The sequence below is a fragment of the Globicephala melas genome, chromosome 2 (genome assembly GCF_963455315.2).
Source record: "Globicephala melas chromosome 2, mGloMel1.2, whole genome shotgun sequence".
In the NCBI taxonomy this organism is placed as follows: Eukaryota; Metazoa; Chordata; class Mammalia; order Artiodactyla; family Delphinidae; genus Globicephala; species Globicephala melas.
In genome coordinates this window covers 20,570,382-20,590,491 of record NC_083315.2, presented here as the reverse complement: position 1 = coordinate 20,590,491, position 20,110 = coordinate 20,570,382, and the positions used below count along the sequence as shown (strand labels likewise).

The 20,110-nt window shown below is 44.9% G+C and overlaps 1 protein-coding gene across 9 annotated transcripts in view; it reads left to right on the top strand.

Moving 5' to 3' along the window:
• CELF2 (CUGBP Elav-like family member 2) overlaps positions 1-20,110 on the top strand; it is an 829,377-nt gene that overhangs the window by 748,466 nt on the left and 60,801 nt on the right. For 8 of the 9 annotated variants that reach the window (XM_060293317.2, XM_060293315.2, XM_060293316.2 and 5 more), the window contains 3 exons: positions 6,229-6,363; positions 14,968-15,047; positions 19,120-19,278. In XM_060293317.2, coding sequence (XP_060149300.1) covers positions 6,229-6,363; positions 14,968-15,047; positions 19,120-19,278 — 374 coding nt within the window. Of the gene's footprint in view, positions 1-6,228; positions 6,364-14,967; positions 15,048-19,119; positions 19,279-20,110 lie in introns of those variants that run through there. The other variant, XM_070044832.1, reaches the window with a different exon arrangement.

Genomic DNA, 20,110 nt, shown 5'->3' with positions numbered 1-20,110 from the left:
CGTGGGCACACCCCATGTTGCACGATCTCAAAAGCCAAGCAGGATTGGGCTCTGTTTTACTAAGATGAGCAAATCCTAAAAATGCCATTTTTCAGGAAGCGCCCCAGGGTAGCAGGTGAAATCTATTTTGAGGAGCCCGGACTTGACCCGGACCCTGCACTTATTGGCTGTGACCTTGAGCAAGTTCTCTACTAACCTCACCCAGCCTCCATCTCTCCCGCTGTAAGAGGGGCTCCGGAAGCCTAGTCTGTGCTCTTCCTGTAAGGCCCGCCTTACAGAGTCATCATGCAGTTAACACCCACAGAGCTTGGCGTAACACCCGGCAGGTAGCGTGCGTGCAGTCTGCTACATCGGTGGCCTAGCTCCAGCCAGTTGAGGTAGTTGTTTTGGTGTATCCTGAGAGCAGAGGCCAGCCCTTCCAGCCTTGGGCTCTTCCTGCCAAAGCTTAGATCTGTGCACCTGAAGGAAAACCCCCAAACCTTCTTGCTGGGCCAGTTGTCCCTTTGCTTGCAGATCTACCTTCATTTTCTGAATTTCCAGTAAAAAGAAAAAGTCAAATAGTGTAAATGGACCAAAAGCTGCTTTGAAAGAGCTCTTCTTCACAGAGGCTCAGAGGGACCCCCACCTTGCATAGCCATGAGCAGACTTCAGGGTTGTCCTTGGAAGAATCAGGAGAAAGGTATCATTTCCCAAAGCCAGGGATAAAAGCTGCAAGCCTTTTCTGATTTCACATGACATTTTTAACAGGTAAGCATAGTTTCTGCAGCTCAGAGAGCACCAAGATTTCTTTGGCTCAGATGCTCGAAATAGCTCCTGTGGTTGTGAAAGAAGTATAACGAGCTCTAATTGCACTTTTTTTTGAGTTTGCTGACATTTATGGATGACACAAAGGGCTCATCACAGTGAAACAGTTACTCTCTTCATTATCATTGTGTTCAGATTTCCCGAACTTCGTATTTGCTGAGCAAGGCTCATCACAGATTCATTAGTGATGGACAAACGAATTCCGGAAAAGCAATCACTCTTTTAAGCTTTTGTCCATGCAGGGATTCTGACAAAGCCCAGAAATGTTAGTCTGCTGTATCTGCCCTGCACTTTACTCTCTTAACCGAACGGGCTTCTGGAATCTCCACAGCTTCCTAGAACCTGCCCTTCCAATGGCTCTGATTTCAGCTGCAGTCTCCAGCACATTTATGTAAACTCCTAGCATCTTCCATTTCTTATGCTTCTACTGCGCCAGGTATCCAAACAACGGATCCTCCTCTGGATTGGCAATACGACGTCAGGGACTTTGAGAAGAACACACTGAGTATATACCCAGATTTCAACAGCACCCACCTTTTTTGGTGATTTTTCCCTTACACCTAGTTGAGTGGATGGTACAGGAAGGGCATTGGAGGAGGCCTGGATTACTTCAGGGACCAGCCACACTCACACACACGTAGTCACTCTTTATCATTCTCTCTCCCATTGGAGGGCCTGTTTTCCTGCTTTTAACCTTCCATCACTATGCAGAAAAGGCAACCAGCCGTGCGAGATCGAAAGTGAAACGCAGTTGCTGGATCTGAAGTCGGTCCAGCAGTGGGTGACAAGGAAGTCGTGGCGGTTGCCTTTGGTTCTGTTTTTGGAGTCTCGGGAGCTGGAGCCAGTGTTCACTGTGAGGTCGCACTTCTGACATGAAGGATTATTTTTGACTCTGTAAGCAGAGTATCAGAGCTTTAACCTCCAACCTCACAGCTTGTCAGGGTCCTTAGAGCCTCGAATCCAGAAATGCCATTTAAACGCCCCCACACACACCGCCAATCTCTTTCCTCGAGGCCTCTGAAACCCCCCGTGGCTGTGCTTCAAGTTCCGAGCTCACAAGAGTCAGGATGACCCGATGTTGTCACCCTGGGGAGGGCGAGGCCTGTGGAGATAGGAATCCAGGGTGTTCCTGTGCAGTCACTTGCTGATGTACTAGAAGATGAAGAAACCATTTTGAAATTCAAAGTAGAGAGACCCATGGATTCGGAGGCCCTAATTAAATGCCATATGTTAGCACTAACACATTGAAAAGTTGTTAATTAATTCAGGCCGCCCCGACTCCAGGTGTGACTTTGACAGATTGTACACCGGTGTGTTAGCACAGACTTACAATTGGGGGGGTTTTAAAAAATGAAGTTTCTAGTCCCTGAACCTAAAAAAGTCCCCACTTGTATTTAATATTAACCGCTTCTCATTTATACCACGGAAGGGGAGCTGGCAGTGGTCACTGGTATGAATCCACTTTCAGTTCTGCTACTGTTATTGACGGCAGCAACCCCACCTGTGCAGCACGTGGCAGATGAAGTATTTCCCCTCATTCATTCATTGGTTTTCCTAAAGGAAAACATACTTTTTCTTTAGGGGGCAAACACCTTATCTTTTCTTTTCTTTTTTTTTTTTTTTTTTAGTTCCCCTAAAGCATTTAGCAGAATACTGTGAACATGGTAGGTTTATCTAAGCAGTTGGCATTCTTGTGGATTGAAAAAACTGGCGAGATACTTAACTGCCCATGAATACTTAGGAAAAGCCCACCAGGAAATTCATCAAACATTGATGAAAAAGTTCAGTGATTTCAAGATAATTAAGTTTGTTTAAAATGTTGACAAAGCTGTTTAGCGATCTTAAAATGGGGATCCTAGGAATAAAAATTTTCACTGGAAGAGCGGGAAAACTCACTGAGAGGAAAGCTAGATCTTTGTAGCTATTCCCATTTTGCCATTAAAGCAAACAAGGCCCAACTGTGAAAACCACAGAGCTACTTCGGCTTGCAGAAGGTTGCCAACATCCAGGTTCCTTTATACATGCACACACGTGCCGACACACACACACAGGAAAGGAAGTTAGCGCTTTCAATAGCATATGGAGGGTGCAGATTTCCTTTTCTTTTTAGCTAATACTTGTTACTGAAAAAAGTGACAGTTATCTTTCATTTCCCTGCCTGAGTTTACCGCTTCATCGTGCCTAGGAAGTCAGGATTTCTTCGTAAATGGTTTCCATTTTTTGTAAATCCATCTTAGGAAAAAAGTCATACTTGAGCTTCTCGGGAGCTGCGCGTTTAGCTGACTATAGCATCCCGCACCCTGAAGCTCAGACCCTGAAAATGGTCTTCGCTAAATACCGTCATTATAGGTTTATCAGGGAAACCAAGGACCAACTGGGACTTTATCCTTTGCTTTTGTTTGAAAACCTGATTCTTCAGGATAAGAAGAAATACAACAGAAATTTTTTTCTACTCGTCGAGGTATCAGCCATAGCTTCCTCGGGGTAGGAGTCCCAGAGATGAGGGCAGGAAGGGATCAGGGCGGGGGGCAAGAACTACAGCTGCAAGTTTTCCCTCCCTCCCCAGCCCCATTTCCGCCAGTCCCATCCGTTCCCCTTCTGCTTCAGGGGAATGCCACGTGCCCTCAGGGCCACTGGAGTCCTCGCATGCTGAGGAGTCTGGCATCGCACTGGAGGTCAAAGGCTCCCGTTGGAAAGAAAGCACCTCTTCTGGGGCATCTGATGCTTCTAATTCTTAGACCCCAGTGCCAACACAGCCCTCAACTTACTATGCTTTCACCAGTTCCTAGTAGATCATTGGTAGTCCACTTACTCTGACAGGAGAAAGAAGGACTTCTTAAATTTAAAACTCTTCATCTACATAAAGCAAGTGGAGTACTCAGCAGCCTCTGCTGAGGAATCAGAGCCAGTGACACCCCCTTTCTCTCTGAGGAAGCTCAACACAGGCGGTGGCCCTGGACCACCTGTGACCTTCCTTCTGCATCCAGCCCCTCTCTGCAGATGAAATAGAAAATGGTCCATATTGTGCTTCAGTCAGGCTGCCTTCCTCCGTCCACCACAAAGACAGTCCTTATTCATTCCTGACTCTGCGCCTTGTTCGGTTAGTACGTGATGCGCCCAGCACACTGCCAGTCCATCCAGACCCTGCCCGTGCTTCTTAAAGCCTGGTTTCAATTCCACATCTAACATCAAGCCTTTCTCAAACTCTGGTACCCGATTCGTAGTTCACAAGGATTGTGTAATTGTGGTTTTCAAGCTGTGTTCTTTGGAGCCCTCGTTTCTCTGCGTTGTCTTGGGAGCCGCCACCAGTGTGGAGAGAGAGGCTGGGTAGAAAGCGATGCTGAAGTCCATGTTCAAGGGCTTCATTCAGCCAAAGCGTGTAACCAGGCTGCCTTCTCTCCACCACTTGAGAGAGAGAGAAAGGAAAGAGAAGAGGGAAAAGAATCAAGTTGAAAACTTCATTCTATGGATGACAAGACTCAGGTCCACAGAGGTCACCCATCACCTTCATGGCAGCACTGGAACGAGGACCAGGGTCTCCCAGTCACAGCACTGCCCTACCCTCCCAGCCTCATCTGCCTCCTCTGGACTTGTGAGAAACACAGAAGAGTGAGCAGAACCCTGGGCTGAAGAAGGTACCAGATCCTGGTGCAGGTTGGGCCACCTCCTTGTAGAATGATCCTTGGCCAGATCCTTCCCCCGCTGGGCCTTGGCGTATCTTTAGAGTCAGACAAAACGTCTTCCACGTCTGTTACTTCCGGCCTGGGAGCCTACAACTAGGCGCTCTTAGCCCCTCAGCGCCACCCTTGTCCAATATAGTAGTCACGTGCAGCTTTTAAATTTTAAATGAGTTAAAATTACATCCCATGAAAAATTCACTTTCTCGATCACACTAGCCACCTTTCAAGTGCCCAGTGGCCACACATGGTTTTCACTACTGGGGTGGACGTCACAGACCAAACTTTCCCCTTCTCCCCGAGTTCTACTGGACGGAGCTGCTTCAGAGTAAGTGAGTCTCTGTTCCATTATAGATCTTCCGTCCCGGCTCCTGGAAGACACAGACCAGGGATTCTGACTTACGTACCCGAAGCAACTGGCCCTGGCAAGTGTAGAATACACTCTTGCCAGTTAAATGATAATGAGACACTTACTGTCCAGAAAAAAGAGTAAGAAAAACAGAAATAAAAGCCAATTAAATAGCAATGACAAGATTATAATACAGATATAAAATGATCCCGTAAGCTAGGACTTTCTGAAGTGCTGGTGTAGCCAGCTATCTTTCTTTCTTTCTTTTTTTTTGATTTTAATTCTAAGAAATGGATTGAAAGGAAACATGGGAAATAAGCAAGACTTCTCCCTGAGGGCTTCTAGGACGATCTTTTGCTCTGTCTCCTACAAACAGCTCCAAACACTGTCTTGAAATCCATAATAATCGTGCCTTTGAGGCTGAGTGTAGGCCAGTTATCCTGAGCACAAGCACGTCAGTTTAGGGAAACAAATCTCCCCGGTCATCAGAGGTAAACCTTCCCTAGTCTCTACCCACTGACAGCTTCCAAGGTTAGAATTTGCACGTTGTTGCCCTGACGCCCAAAAGGCATTTCTGTTCATCAAGAATCCTACCTCCAAGTGGGCAGAATAGCATTATTCCTTCCTTGTTCTTTTTTTGGTGACAGGTTTCACCCCGAGATTGGGGCCACCCTGACGTGATTCTCAAATAACCGCAGCCCCACTCACTTGGCCACAGTTGCCTTCAGCTTCAGTTGTAAGGTGCAGACCACATGTGCTGACCTGGGTAGGGCTGCGTAGCCAGTGCTATGGACAGAAGGCCCCTTAACCAGCTCTCTGGAGAAATTCACATCTCTCCTGTCTCCTGTTCTCATCTGGACCAGTGGGGACAAAGCTATTTGAAATCAGGGAAGGAGAATGTTTTCTTCCACTGAATCCTTTGTTAAAAGTTTTGTTTATCAATTTTCCACTATATCTGCTTCTGTTATTTTTCCTCTCCCGATCTTTCTCTTTCGCTGTCACTCAAGTTAAAAGAACATCTACCCAAAAAAAAAAAAAAAAAAAAACATTAAAGTCTGTATCCCAGAATATCTCTATGGGACAGCAGCATTTAGCAGTTACTTAGAACTTTAACATTTTAGTAAACATATTACTGCTTCCAAATGGGGGGAAAGGACTTAAAAACAGTGTTTCGTGTCCTTTGAAGATGTTTTATTAATAAACGAGCTCCCAGTGTTGGAATAGGAGCCGAGATGCCGAGCAAGGGTGGGGAGAGCAGAGACGGCACGTGTGGGGGAGGAAGGTGGCCTGGGTGTCTGAAGAGTTAGCCTCGGGACCCAGTCGGAGGTGGTGATGACGCGTTGATGACGAGGAAGAAGGTGAAGTGGCCTTGGCTCATTCATTATTTCTCTCTCCTAGCCGTGGAAGACAGAAAATTGTTCATAGGAATGGTTTCGAAGAAATGTAATGAGAACGATATCCGGGTGATGTTCTCTCCATTTGGCCAGATAGAAGAATGCCGGATCCTCCGGGGACCTGACGGGCTGAGTCGAGGTGAGTGTGCTCTCTGCAGAGTCTCTGCCCTTGAGTGCTAATTGGAGCTCTGTGTCCCAGTCAAGGTAGACATAGCTCCCACACGCAGCAAGAGGTCACCCTGAGATACGTCCTGCGGGACGAAGTTATCCACCCCAAACTTTTCACCATAGCTGGAATGATCACCTTTTATTTCTCAAGTCGAGAAGGTCCTAGTGGCAGCATATTAGCCCAGGTTATCACTGTCAGACGGGAGGCCCACAGGCTGCCCTGCCGTTACACATCCCTCTTCAATCTCAGATTGAAGGAGCTTTGGGAGGTATGAGGGAGAGATGCGGAGAGCGAGAGAGAATGTTTGCTGCTCGCATCTTAGCCTTCTGGCTTTCTGCCTGTGCCTGGGAGAATGCTGAGCGTGTGGGCCTCTTGACTGAGAAATAAACCAAGAAAAAAAGGCCCCTGTCCCCGCATAGTGCAGATACAGACTCAGGGTAACCAGGCCTGTCTCAGGGCGTTAGGGTTTTATGGCAAAGAGCAGAGCTCCTGGAGTCCTAAACACAGGGACCCATTAAGTGACAGAGAAGTGACTGCGTCCAGGAGAAGATTGTAGGTTCTTCTCTGTCACCGTGATAGAGGCAAAGGCTGGGGCTCCGAGTGCGGACGAAAACCAGTGTTTCCGCGAGCAGCCACACAGGTAGCTGGAGATGACTCTCTTCTGTCCACGTTTACCTCCCCCTTTGACGGACCCGCACGCCTCCCTCCTTAAACCGCTTCTAAGGCTTGTCACCGTGTTCCCAGCCATCTGACTAGTTTCCTGAGTCAGCCCAGGAGGCCCAGGGGAAGACGCACACGGAAAACACATTTCTCCGTTCTCGTAAGAAATCCGTCTTTTTGCAACGCAGAGAGGATTTCATTCAATTAATGGGGTTTCCAGGGCAACTTCCACAGGGCTAATTAGAAATGTCTCTACATTCCCCATCTCTGGTTCTGGGACTGCACTGCCCGCGCCCCATGTTGAAAGAAAAGGTTAAGCCTCAAATATCCAGGGACTAGTTTTCATTCATCTCCCTGGTCTTACGTAAACTCAGCGCCCTGGGAGGAAGAACATTTGTTCTTTTGACTTTTAGACATAAAGCTTCGTGATGCCAACTGCTAGAATCGAAGGCACAGGGAACAAAAGTTTTCCACCTACCTCCACCTCCAAAGCCCTGAAACAGAGGTGATCTCGGGGAAAACTAGGAGGGGGAGGAATGACTCCAAGCCTGTGATCCCTGTATTTTCTTCTGAAGGTGGTTTTAAAAAAAAAAAAAGGAGGAGGAGGCCTGGAAATGACACTTAACACTCGCTGAAAGATGGGAGTCTAAAAGCTGAGCAAGACATGATGTTGAGTGGGGCCCCTAAACAGCAGGCCCAGTGCCTCAAGCTAATCTGTCACTTACCACGTGTGCCTTTACCAGTGTCACCCAAAATAGTTCCTTGTCCTGGGCACCCGCATCGCCTCTGGTTCCCATCCAGCCTCGCAGGCAGAAGGATACCAGGATTTCGATCCTGGGTCCCTCTGTGCCATCCTGGAGATACGCACCAGGAGAGCTTATCATCACATCTGATCCAGGAGAGGTAGATAGGCAGACAGACCAGGAGAGTGAATACCACGGGAAAAGGCAGTGGGGCTGAGGAAGAATTAAGTAGGCAAGAAAGACAAAAGAATATGTTTGCGATCCCTCTTCTGCTGCCAGTTTAGTAATAAGAACCACTGTTGTCTCCCTGTGACTATTCTCAGTCACAACTTGCGTGTTATCATTGCACTTTTGCATTTGCCAAGGTGTATGGCATGGAGAAAGAAGCGATAGGCATAGGGAAATGTATAGTGCCTTAGAGGTCAGTGACCCTGGGGCCCATCCCAGAACTTCTCCTGACATGAATCGTGGGCGTGGTCCATTCATTTTCCTGTCTCTGTCCTCAGTTTCCACACTCGAAAATGGCAGCAGTCTAGATATCTGCCCTGCTTGTCTGATAGGGCGTGATTAGCTACTGCCATGGTAGGTTTTTTGTAGAGCCAGGCCATCCATAGTGTTTCATAGAGACCTTGACTGTGAAGTAGGAATGCTGGACTCCTGTTTTCCCTCTGCTGATTTACAAACTGACTCTCTGCCTCAATTTCTCCATCTGTCCAGTGGGGACAGTGATGAAGAGCATTGGTGCCTAGAGATCCTTGAGCATATGTTAGCTATTTTTGCAGATGAGATTTTTTTTAAATGGTCAAAACTTTCACAGGAAATGGTGTCAAGACACTGTACTTGATGGGAGAACCTGACCAATTCCATCTGCCATTTGGTTGATGAACCAGCCCTTGACACCAGAAGCAGCCTATTTCTGAACTGCTGGTTCAACGTAAAGAGTAGAATCCTCCTCCCTGCACCCCGGCTTTTTTTTTTTTAACAGAAAAATAATTTCTGATTTTCTGGCAGACGGATGAGAATTCCCTGTGGCAAAAAAAGAAAATACTCATTTATTCTCATTTGTTCTGAGATATAAGGACAGACAGTGTTGCATTTTTCAATTAGCAGGACCCAGGGACTCCTGGGTACTGGGGACTGCTCCTAAATCAGTGATTTGTTGAAAGAACAGTTCTCTTTCATGCTACTCTTTTGCTTTCATTAAAGAATTGGCGTTTTCAATCAAATATTAATAAGTGCGGCGCTGCAGATCAGGGGCGCTCAGCATTTCTGGTCTCCATGCCTGTTGCTGGCTCAGCTGTTTACAAAATAAGTAAAAATGAAGTGAAATGAAAGCTTGACTGCTCTGAAAAGTACTTTGTAATACTAAACCAGGGTGTAAATTAGTCAGTAGGAAAGGATTTAAATCGAACCATTTGATTATAATGAGGGAGAGGTGCTCTTGAGTGGTTCACGTTTCTTGTTTTTGCTTTTGCCCAGTTCAGCTACAAGAAGGAAGACAGAGGAGGCAGTTAGTAGCCCTGGGTCCCCAACAGGCGTCACGTGTCGTTCATTCTCCGCCACATCAGTAGTTGACATTCCTACCTGGCAGGTGTTAACCTGAGGTTCCTCCAGGCTGTTGATTCAGTACCCCTGCCCCAGATCAGAGTAGTGGGCTGCCAGGACCCACATCTTTGTACCTATTTAGCCTTGCTATACTTTCAGTTAGAATCACTGTCTTTAAAAAAAAAAAAAAAATCATGATCTACACATTGGCAGGAAAGACTTTTAAAAGTCCCGTAGTTATTCACCATCACCCAGATCTGTATCATGTTTTAAGATGGGACCTCTCTGCCCCATCCCGCTGGGAAATTGTCATGCCTGTACGTGGACAGCACCTGCCAAGCCTGTTGAAACCACTCAACGAACGTTAGGACTCTGCCTAGCTTTACGCTGTATGCCCACATCTGAACGTGCATTTTTTCCCCTTTGGGGGCAGTAACCCATTCTGCCGTCTTTTTCTGATTTGGAAAACCTGGTTTGAGATGCCTTCACGCCCCTTATGATACTCAGATCCTTCTGCAGTGGCAGATCTACCTCTCAGGCCCGCTGTGTGAGCCTTCATTGAGAAAGCAAGCCAGGGTAGCACAGGCCCACACATGGCCAGTGACGTGAGATGTTTGCTCTCAGAATCTAAGCTTGAGGCTTCTGAGCCAACATATTTACTGGACAGTGTCACCTTAGCATGTTGATTTCCTAAAATACACATGTTCTCACTTATCCACAGTCCCACAGTCCGATTGGACTATTTGGTTACAGTCTGCCAGGTTTGCTGCACCATAGCAACAAAATATCTGTAACTCAGAGACAGTGAAGGGGTTGATTTCATTTTTCTTTCCCATAAACTGCAGTCAGATCTTCACTGCCATTTAAGGTAACCTTCTGCTGGTTTAAGAATATTCCAGCTGTGTTTATGGTGTTCCAGCATTCTCCTGCCAAAACCTTTGACAAATGAATTGGCGGTATCTTCAGGGATGTTAGCGACCACAGACTGGATTTAGCCATTAAATCCTCATTTATTTTCGTTATATCTGATCAGGATATTGGGAGAGGGCTTTTGACTTTTAAAACGTACATGGAGAGGACTCAGTTCTGATCGTGACATTTTAGTCTTGCCCACGTGGTACCCAAATGTTCAGATATGTGGAAACCTTTATCAGATGCCCCCTGGGTTATTAAATGCATCTTGTCACGCTGCTCTGGGTACAATCTTCCAGCCTCATCTCAGGGATGAGATTTTTGCCAACTATTAAGTCCTAGTCCGCACTCAGCCTCAGGTGCCGTGAATGAAAGATCTCTCCATGCCAATTTTAAATAAACTAACCCAGCGTTGGGGATCGCACATTAGAGTATTATTTTTGATGCTCCAATGTTATACTCATAGCATATGTTTAAACCCTGCCATTGCTCAGAAGATACTGAGAGGAAAAATTGGCTGCATTAAGATCTTTCTACAGCTGAAGAGGAATTTATAAACAAGTTTCCATAGGCTGAAATCTTCTCAGCCACACAAGTTATTTTAAATTATGCTTCCTTCAGTTAAAATATAGCAGCTGTTGCTCCTCTTTCAAAGAAGCAGCAGAAAAGCAAGAGACCCTGGCATCAGTGTATGTGCTTTTAAAAGTGCCTCTACTTTTTTCATTACTTTCTCTCTCTCTCTCTTTCTCTCTCCCCTTCTTTTTGATGCAGAGCAAGAATTCATCTAGTTCTCTCAAAATTCTCATGTAGCCTAGAGAAAAGGTAGAACACCTGAGTTTAAGATATCCTTTCAACTGAAATGACAAGTGTAATAGCTGGGTTCCAAAATCTGCTCTGTGCTTTCCTTAGATCCCGTCTGTAGGAGGAAATGACTTTGAGAAACCTTTCCCCAGTCAATCATTTATCTATTTTAGCAGCAAGAAGACAACCTCACTGAAATAGGAGGAGTTCAGCTCCTTTCATTTCTCTGAGCAACCTCTGACACTCTGAAAGTGGAGACAATAAATAGTGGCAGGCTAAATTACAGGTTGGACACATTTACGGAGGGAATTTTTGCCTTTTTTTTTTTTTTTTTTTTTTTTGCTATTATGTATTTGGAAGCTTTGAGACAGTAATATATGGGCTATCTTACCCCACCCCCAAAAAATAGCTTTATTGTCTTGGTACCTGTATTTTTTTCCTCCCAATCTAAGTTCTCCAGCATTTTGGTCAGTCACCAGCACGCGCAACAGTCTAGAACAGTTGAGGGCTGACCCTATAAGGTCGGAGCAGTTGTCCGTCAAGACCCAGTAGACTCTGCTGTACCCAGAAGCTCATCTTACAGAAGAGGACAACTGACCTAAGTCATTTCTGTCCAGCGGGAAGTCATCTGGCTGGTTTGTAGAAGAAGCCAGCAGCCCATTTTGACTGTAGGAGCTTGTGTGACCCTACGTTAGTGAAAAGTGCAGATTTGAGGGCCCACCCCAAAGCCAGTGTTTTCAGTGGTGCTGAAAAGAAAATGAAAATCTAGCGAGGACCTCCTGTTTGAGAGATGTTACGAAGGTTAACTGGCTACCAACCCATGGAACATTCGGTTCTGAAGTTGCTTAGCTTCATCCAGAGCGGCAGAGAGAGTGAATCTTTCAGCACGTGCTCCCATTTAATAAATGACAGTCATTTTCTCCCTTAAGTAATTGAACACAGCGCCCAGTAGGGAACTTGACAGAGCCCCTAGGAGGCCAGTTCTCTCTTACTGCACCACTGCCGGTAGAATAAGAAAGTTAAAGGAGTCATCAGATTTGCCAGATCATTTTTTGGATGGGATGAGGATTGTATAATTAGAAGCATCAGTCAACCTTTTAATTGCAGGTTTCACAGAGGGGAAGGGGCAATGGTTCGAGTTTATAGAGAGATCATTTCATTGTTCTCTTGCTAAGACTTTGCTTTGGAGACCTGTTAATTGCTTGATCTTTCTCCCGAAGTTACTTACAAAAGCTCTGCCTGCTCTGAAATCGTGGTAGATGCATAAACTCTGCCTTATTGATTTTTGTTGACATTTTACATTTTTTTTTATGCATTCTTAACCTCCGTTTAGAAGCTGTGTTGGTTTGGCACATGCTCCCAGATAATAAGAGCAAGCAAAGTGAATGAAACAGGCTTCTTGACTCCTAAAAGCAGAGTTAGTGGGGCTTCCCTGGTGGCGCAGTGGTTGAGGGTCCGCCTGCCGATGCAGGGGACGCGGGTTTGTGCCCTGGTCCAGGAGGATCCCACATGCCGCGGAGCGGCTGAGGCTGTGGCCGCTGGGCCTGCGCGTCCGGAGCCTGTGCTCCGCGGCAGGAGGGGCCGCGGTGGTGAGGGGCCTGTGTACCGCAAAAAAAAAAAAAAAAAAGGCAGAGTTAGTCTGGGCTTCCTATGGCCTCAAATATGCCTCCATTAGATGATTTGCTTGTGCCTCTACTGTAGCCTCCAGACAGGAAATGAAGGGACTTCCCCGGCGGTCCAGTGGTTAGGAGTCTGCACTTTCACTGCCAGGGGCAGAGGATTGATCCCTGGTCTGGGAACCAAGATCCCGCAAGCCACGCAGCACCAATTTTTTTTTTTAATTTTTAAAATAAAAAAAAAATCTCTTAGCGTTATTTCCTCTGTTAATAGTACCACTGATCATCACAATCTTCAAGAGATACTACTTTGAAACAGATGGTAAACTGGGGACTCTGTCATTTTAGAGCTGAGTCTATTTCAGTATGGAGCCAGCAGAGGTCCTGTTGTAGATCTCACACACATCATCTAGATGCCTTAGAGAAGGCTGCCCAGCTGCTTCTGTTGATGACAGAAGCCACAGCCACTGTAGGTACAGGCAGCATGTTGAAACAGTCAGCTTCACCAGCTGCTGTAACGTCAGAAAAACCATAGGAGATAGCTTGGCATTCTTCGTGAGCTAGACGTCGGGCTTCAGTGAGGACAGCTTAACGGAGATGAATGAGAGGAACCTCCCATGTACAGAGAGTTTTTGTGTATTAAAAATTACAGCGTGATGCCAAAAAAAAAAATGCATTGACTTATTTTCATGACTGGTGGTTGTTGTGCTTTGGGGGTAGTGGGCAGGCATTGCTTTCTCTTACTGCTGTTTGATTGAAAGGTGCTAATACAGTATTGACTTGATAATCTCACCAGGTACCCATGCAGAGCAAACAAAGAAAATGTGTTTAATGGCTCCCACAGTGACTCCCATACACCAAGCCACCCGCTGGTTGTTTGGATGTAGAATGTTCTGTTTGGCTTCCCGGCCACAGAGGCAACCATCTCACGTGACTGGTGCCAGAATTCCACTTCTGTGCACTCGCTCTGGGATGACAAGCTTCGGCCCCTCGGTGTTTAGATCTGCTTCATTGGGAAATCTTTTAAGTAGTAATAATAATAATGTTTTCAGGCAATTGAGTAGAACACTAAATTATTCTCTGATACCTAAGTTCAAACTGTGCAAGGCTAAAGAAGCTGAAAATCAATGCACTTTTAAAGTCATTAGAGATCATAAGTGAAATAGTCAGCGTTGCTTTAGCTAAGCTTTTAGTGTGCGGTGGTATTATTATAAAATCAGCCTGAATCTGCATTAATTTCACAGTCTTTTTCTCTGAGAAGCCCAAGGGTGCATGATGAATAAAATGTAAATTTCAGAAGGCAGTGCTTTTATTAGTGGAAAGGGCAGTGAGCCATGTAGCTGGAGCAGTGACCTGCATGGTAGCCAGCACTGCTACAAGAAGCAGGAACAAGCACTGTAGCTTCTAGTTATTTTACAGCTGGGGAGAAAAATAGCCATGGAGAGTTCTGTGGGTCTCAGGGGAGACATTCACAGAAATATACATTGTCTTCTGTATGTTACACTTGAGGTGGAATCTCTGATAAGAATCCACAAGTCACAACTTAAAGTCTCCAAGGTTTGATACAAATAAGAAATCCAATGCAAGTGTTTAAATTTTACTTCATACACACAGTTGAATATTCCCAGAGTAACAGAGCATTCGTTTTCGTTCATCATTAACAGTTACTAAGTAGTTTGTACAGGATTTGGGTATATGTGTTTGCATTTGAATAGCATGAGTGTATATTTATACATACATCTATTTTTTAACTACCCAGAAGAGATGAGGTATATTTATTTGCTGACATTTCGAGCTGTTGGAATCTAGTTGCTAATTTGCCCTGGGTGTGAGGATTTTACTGTTTGCTGCTTAGAAAGCAAGGCTCATGTTTGAAATACAGAGCTGGAATGGGTAGATGCCCTAAGTCAAGACAGACAAGGAGAAAATGTAAAATCGCAACTTTTTATTTTAGAAAATGCAAACTAGGTCTTGCGCATTTCAAACCCCCTCCCCCCCCCCACCCGTGGCTTAAAAAAAGAAAGTACCCAGCCTCCTTCCCCTGGACTCCATTTTAAAAATAAATAAACTAATCCATCAGTAAATCTTTCTGCTGTGGTCAGATTAGCAGGTCAGCACTGTAAGTAAAAAGCAACACGAGATAAAAACCAAAGAGAGAAGTTGTTGATTTCATGTACTACTGAGAACAGTGTCGTCCTGTGGCAGTTCTCGTAGACTGTGTTGGTTTAACAAGCGTCCAAACCTTTTGTCTTGTTGTTTTTTGTCTTTCCTGCTCCCTGTCCCCTTGTTTCCCACAGGCTGTGCGTTTGTCACATTTTCTACAAGGGCAATGGCACAGAATGCAATCAAAGCCATGCATCAGTCTCAGACCATGGAGGTACTGTATCATCTGCCCTTTCTTTGTTTTCTTTGTGCAAATGGTGGGGAATGGAAAGCAATTCTCTCCTGTGTGGATTGTTCACATGACAATCACAGATGTAAACTTTCACCATCTCTCTCTCTCCATTCATTCATATTCCTTCTTCCTTAATCTCTCTCCTCCTCCCTCTCTCTCTCTCCCTCTCTCTCTGAATTTTTCCCCTGATGACTGGAAATGCACTTAGTGTAAAACCTTCCACTTGCTCTGCGTTCCTTTTTGAGCCTTTTATTGCAGTGGCCCAGGTCCTGCTGTGTAAAGTTCATGATGCAATTTAAACCGAGCATCCTTCTATACCCCAAGAATCAAGTACGTTCCCCAGCCCCAGGGGTGGGATGGGTAGAACATTAACAGACCCCATTCCAAATTGCAGCTGGCCCTGTGCAAAATCACAGGGTTCTTTCATTTCTTTTTTATTTTCTTTTTAATGCGGGGTCAAGTTATCTTTAATCGAGACAAACAAATTGTTTTTGCATCAAGAATGTTGGAGAAAGTTAAGACTTCTCCCACCTCATTGAACCAGTGCAAATGTTCATGTATGAGAGTCCCCCGAGAAATTAGATTTTCACCCTTACTAAAAAATGAACAATAACCAAGAAACTCAAAGGCTCAAATGTGATCTCCTAATGAGAGTTAGTGGCTTTCGGGGAAGAGAAATAGGCTGGCGTGGGTCCACAAATGTAGACAATGGCTCTGTACTTTGAGTCTGTGATTCGGGTCATGGCCTTTCAGAATTTTGCACAAAAACACTCCAAGAGTGATATGCTGTTACTTATTCTGTATTGTCTGATAGAATCCTTTGGGAGTGCATGTTCTGCTGTATTATGTAAACTGTATCTTTGTGTATGGGTGATCTTTTCTGGAGGTGGCTTTGTAGTGTTACCTGAAGTTAACGTTTTTCATCTTTTGAAAAAAAAATTGTTTTCAGTTTTATTTAATGTGCCAAAAAGTTCTTTATTGATCGTTTGAGCTTCTTTTTTGCCTCCACTCTTGGGGGGGTTTTAATTTTTTTTTTTGTTCATTTGTTTGTTTTTTGCAATGCTGCATCTCCCGAAGCATGCCGGGAGCTTAGTGATCTTTACGGGTCTTGTTTTGTGGGCAACCTTTCTCTAGGGAGCCAAAGGGTGGGTGGAAGCGGGGGGTAAAGAGTGTGCATGGCATTGTCATTAAGTGTTTACTGTACTTTTCTGAGTTTTGATATCAGCATTGCAAAGCCTATTGTCTTTTTCGAACTTTCTTTTGACTTCAATATTCCTAACATATCTTATATAATCACTGTGTTTTCCTTTCAGTGCAATGCATTTTTAAGACACTCACACCCCCCTACGTGAAGGCAAGCTCAGGTGAAAATCGGCCACAATAAGAGAGAATTAGCAGGATTTGAAATGTCTAGGAATCCAATCTTGAACAACATGCAGTCACACACGTGATCATGTTTTTGTCCCCTCCCCCTACCCTTTCCCTTACCTTGGGGAGCTCCATTATCGGGGATCAGCCTGGTTTCCAGCTTCATATCAGTCTGGAGATGAAATGAAAGTACTGTTAAGAAAAAGGAAGTCTTGACCTGTATTTATTATCTTCCATATATATGTGTTTCATTCTTAAAGATTTTTATTTCCTGTAATTGAGTGATTTGTACCTAAATTGGTCTCACCTTAGATGATTTTGTAACCTCAATTCTTTCAGCTCTGTTGGAAACATTGCCACCCCAGTTCCTTCACCCAGGGCCCCCCGCCCGAGTGGGAGGTCTGTGTTCTCCTGGGTCCCTACGGAAGGAGAGCACGAGAAAATACAGCAGAACTGGGTATGAACCCGAACCAAGAAAATAACAGGCTCTCAGAGTGAAAAGAATTTGCTGTAGAGAATGGGGCATATTTATTCTTCAGAAATCCTTGATCCTTTGTTAATACTGCTATTATCAGAAATCAGATCTGATGCACTTGTTTTTAAATCTGGACATCCATGCTTAATCAGAGGAGCCCTCAGACACTTAAATTTCTTGTTTAATTCAAAAATATTGACATTTAAACAGAAGATTACATATTATGCAGTCTCATTACACTTGTACCACTGCAGTTTGTTTTCTTTTTTTGAATTAATTACATTATTTTCAGGACTCTGGCTTACATCTTCCACCAAGATGTATGATCTAAGAGATGTGAATTCAAAACGATGTCACTGTTAAAGTTTAAAAGAACATGTTATTTTAAAAATCATTAATCTTTATATGGTACCTTGATTTTCCCACTTTCCTCCAATCTCTCCCCACCCTGTTTTCCCCTTTCATGGTTTATACAAGTCATTTTTGAACTATAATCATTGGCCTGATTTTCTGCTTTTATATCATTTTTTGGTATTTAAGGAAGAAAAAAGCCAACCGTAAATGAACTGTTAGGAAGAGATGCTATAATTTGTTATGGGACAAATTTGATACAATAACAACCCTTTCCAGGCAAAACCCTTGCTGTCTGTAATTTCCATCTTCAGAGTGGTTTTGCTGTCTTTAAAGTGATGAAACGCTGAAACACGGAGCAGATGAAGAACAATGAAGTATAGATTTTTTAAACGGTGGAAACATTACTTTTATGCAGTTTACTGATACTCTTAACATCTGTGCCATGACTGTGACTCCCAGAGCTGAAGACCAGTCTGCTGGAGGTTCAACACCCAGTCACCTCACTTTTCTCACATGTTGGGGGGTAACAGCAGGCATGATAGCTTCACGTATGCATAGTTCCATCCCCAGTAGCTACCCAACGTGATAAGAAAAAAATGCAACTCTGTTTTCTAGGAGAAAGAAAAATAACCCAAAGGGAAGGGAAAAGCTCATTTAAATAGGAATATTAAATTTCTGGGAGGAGAAGAGAGAGGTCTGTTATCATGCTGAGTTTCAATAAAAAGTGGGGTTTTTTTAAACCGCTTGGGTAGAATTAACTTCTTTTTATCTCAGCAAAATTTCACAGCTTTAATTGTGATGGGATGTTTAGCAAGCTAAACAGAGAGGGAAGAGAGTTGGTTTCTGCTAAGTCTTTGCCAAGTGGCGAATGTCGAAAAGCTGCTTTCGAAAGGAAGTCCTCCTGCCTGAGGTGTCAGGCCCTTACTTTCCCTAACGATTTTCTCCGTATCAGACATGAACTGGTCCTGTTATATAACCCTTGGCCATTTCTCACTCACTACCTCTGCTCCTGCCTTTTAAAGGAAACGAACACAGAAGCTCCTAGAACAGCGAGACTGATTAGGAAAAGAAGCTAAGTAGACATCGCCTCCTGCCATTTGAGATGCGTCTCCTTGGACTAGACTGCTTCTGATATTTTCTTTTTGATTTGTTGTAGCTCCTGGGATTCAGCTAGAGTAGATGTGGTACAGAAGGAGGAGAACCCCTTCTGAAAACATGGGGACAGTGACACTGGTCCATGCCCGTGTCCTCTGAAAATCTCCTTCCTTCATCCATGTTCCTAAAATGAAACCCACTTCTCCCGATTATATTACTGGGTCGATATGATTCCTACAGTTCCAAAGTTCAAAAATACTTAACATTGGAAAGAGTGGGAAAAAAAGACATGAGCGACAGGCATGTTCATTCCCATTACAACATTTCGTTCCCCTCCTTTGTCCCCTGCTCACACGCGGAAACAGGCAGACACACCAGGACAAGTCCATCTTTCAGACAAGCGAACCGTGAAGCTTAATTAAAGGACAATGATAAGGTCTCTTGTCTCTGAGGAGGCCCTGGGATGGTGGAAGGAAGACCCATGAAGAGAGAAGGAGAGGCAGTGTAATAATCAGAGCACGAGCACAGATGGCTTCATCGACCACCAGAGCCCCAAAGACACCAGTGACAGGATCTGGAATTTTCTGTTGATGGTACTATTCAGAGAAGAAGAAGGACCATCAAACCATTTAAAAACGAGGCCAGACCATCCCCTGTGCTGCAGAATAGTTCAGAAAGCTAGGCCCCGAGCTGACTGAGTGTCCTGAGCGGAGTGGGCCAGGCTGTAACCCCCTCTCCACTTTCCGCTGTGTCTGACCACAGGGCTGCTCTTCACCGATTGTGGTGAAGTTCGCTGACACTCAGAAGGACAAGGAGCAAAGGCGTCTCCAGCAGCAGCTGGCGCAGCAGATGCAGCAGCTCAACACTGCCACCTGGGGGAACCTGACGGGTCTGGGCGGCCTCACCCCGCAGTACCTGGCGGTAAGTTCTTGGGGGGGCGTGGGGGGAGCATGTGGTCCCCAGGAGAGAGGAGCACACCCAGTGGGGCTCTTACAGGCTCCTTGTCCCCTAAGTGCACCAAAAGCTCGTCTGCGACATTATGAATGCCGGGAAATTCCTGAAATCAGCATCGATGAAGAATATTTTTCCAGGTGAAGCTGATGAGCATAGGAACAGGACTCTTCTTTCTAGCCGCATGGAGGCTGAGCGGGGTCCCACAGGGCTGAGTGTCTAACCAGCGTTTCCGCACAAACTCCAGCCTTGGCAGGGGTGCGGCATGCGTGATAGGTGATGACTTAACGGCGCTGAGGCAGCCGTGGTTGGCTCTCTCACCACCTCCCTGCTCGGTCCATTCCACATCAGGACCTCAGATGGAACTTTCCTTCACTGGGTCCTCCCCGTGGAGCGATGTCAACTAAATTCAGATGTTTCTTCATCTATTTGAAACCCAAAACGCAGATCCTGTTTCAGGCCAAATAGACCCAATTCTTTAGCCCTTACATTTCATTGTTTCTAAACTTTCCACCTCCTTGTTTTTTTCTGTTGTGCTGCCTGTTTTACTTTGCCCGTGTCTTTATTAAAATGCCATAATCAGAATGCGAGACAGTTCCTCCCAGGAAGATCCACACAGCATGAGCAGTGACCCCTGTTGTGGACTTTAAAATATCTTAATGTAGCTGAGAGCAATGGAAGGCAGCTCGTACTCCTCTAAGGTTTTATTTATTTTTACTTGAACTACTGCTAAAGCGTGCTACTCTACCCCCCTTTTCTGCTTTGGAACCTAAATGCTGGACTACACATTATTAATATAATT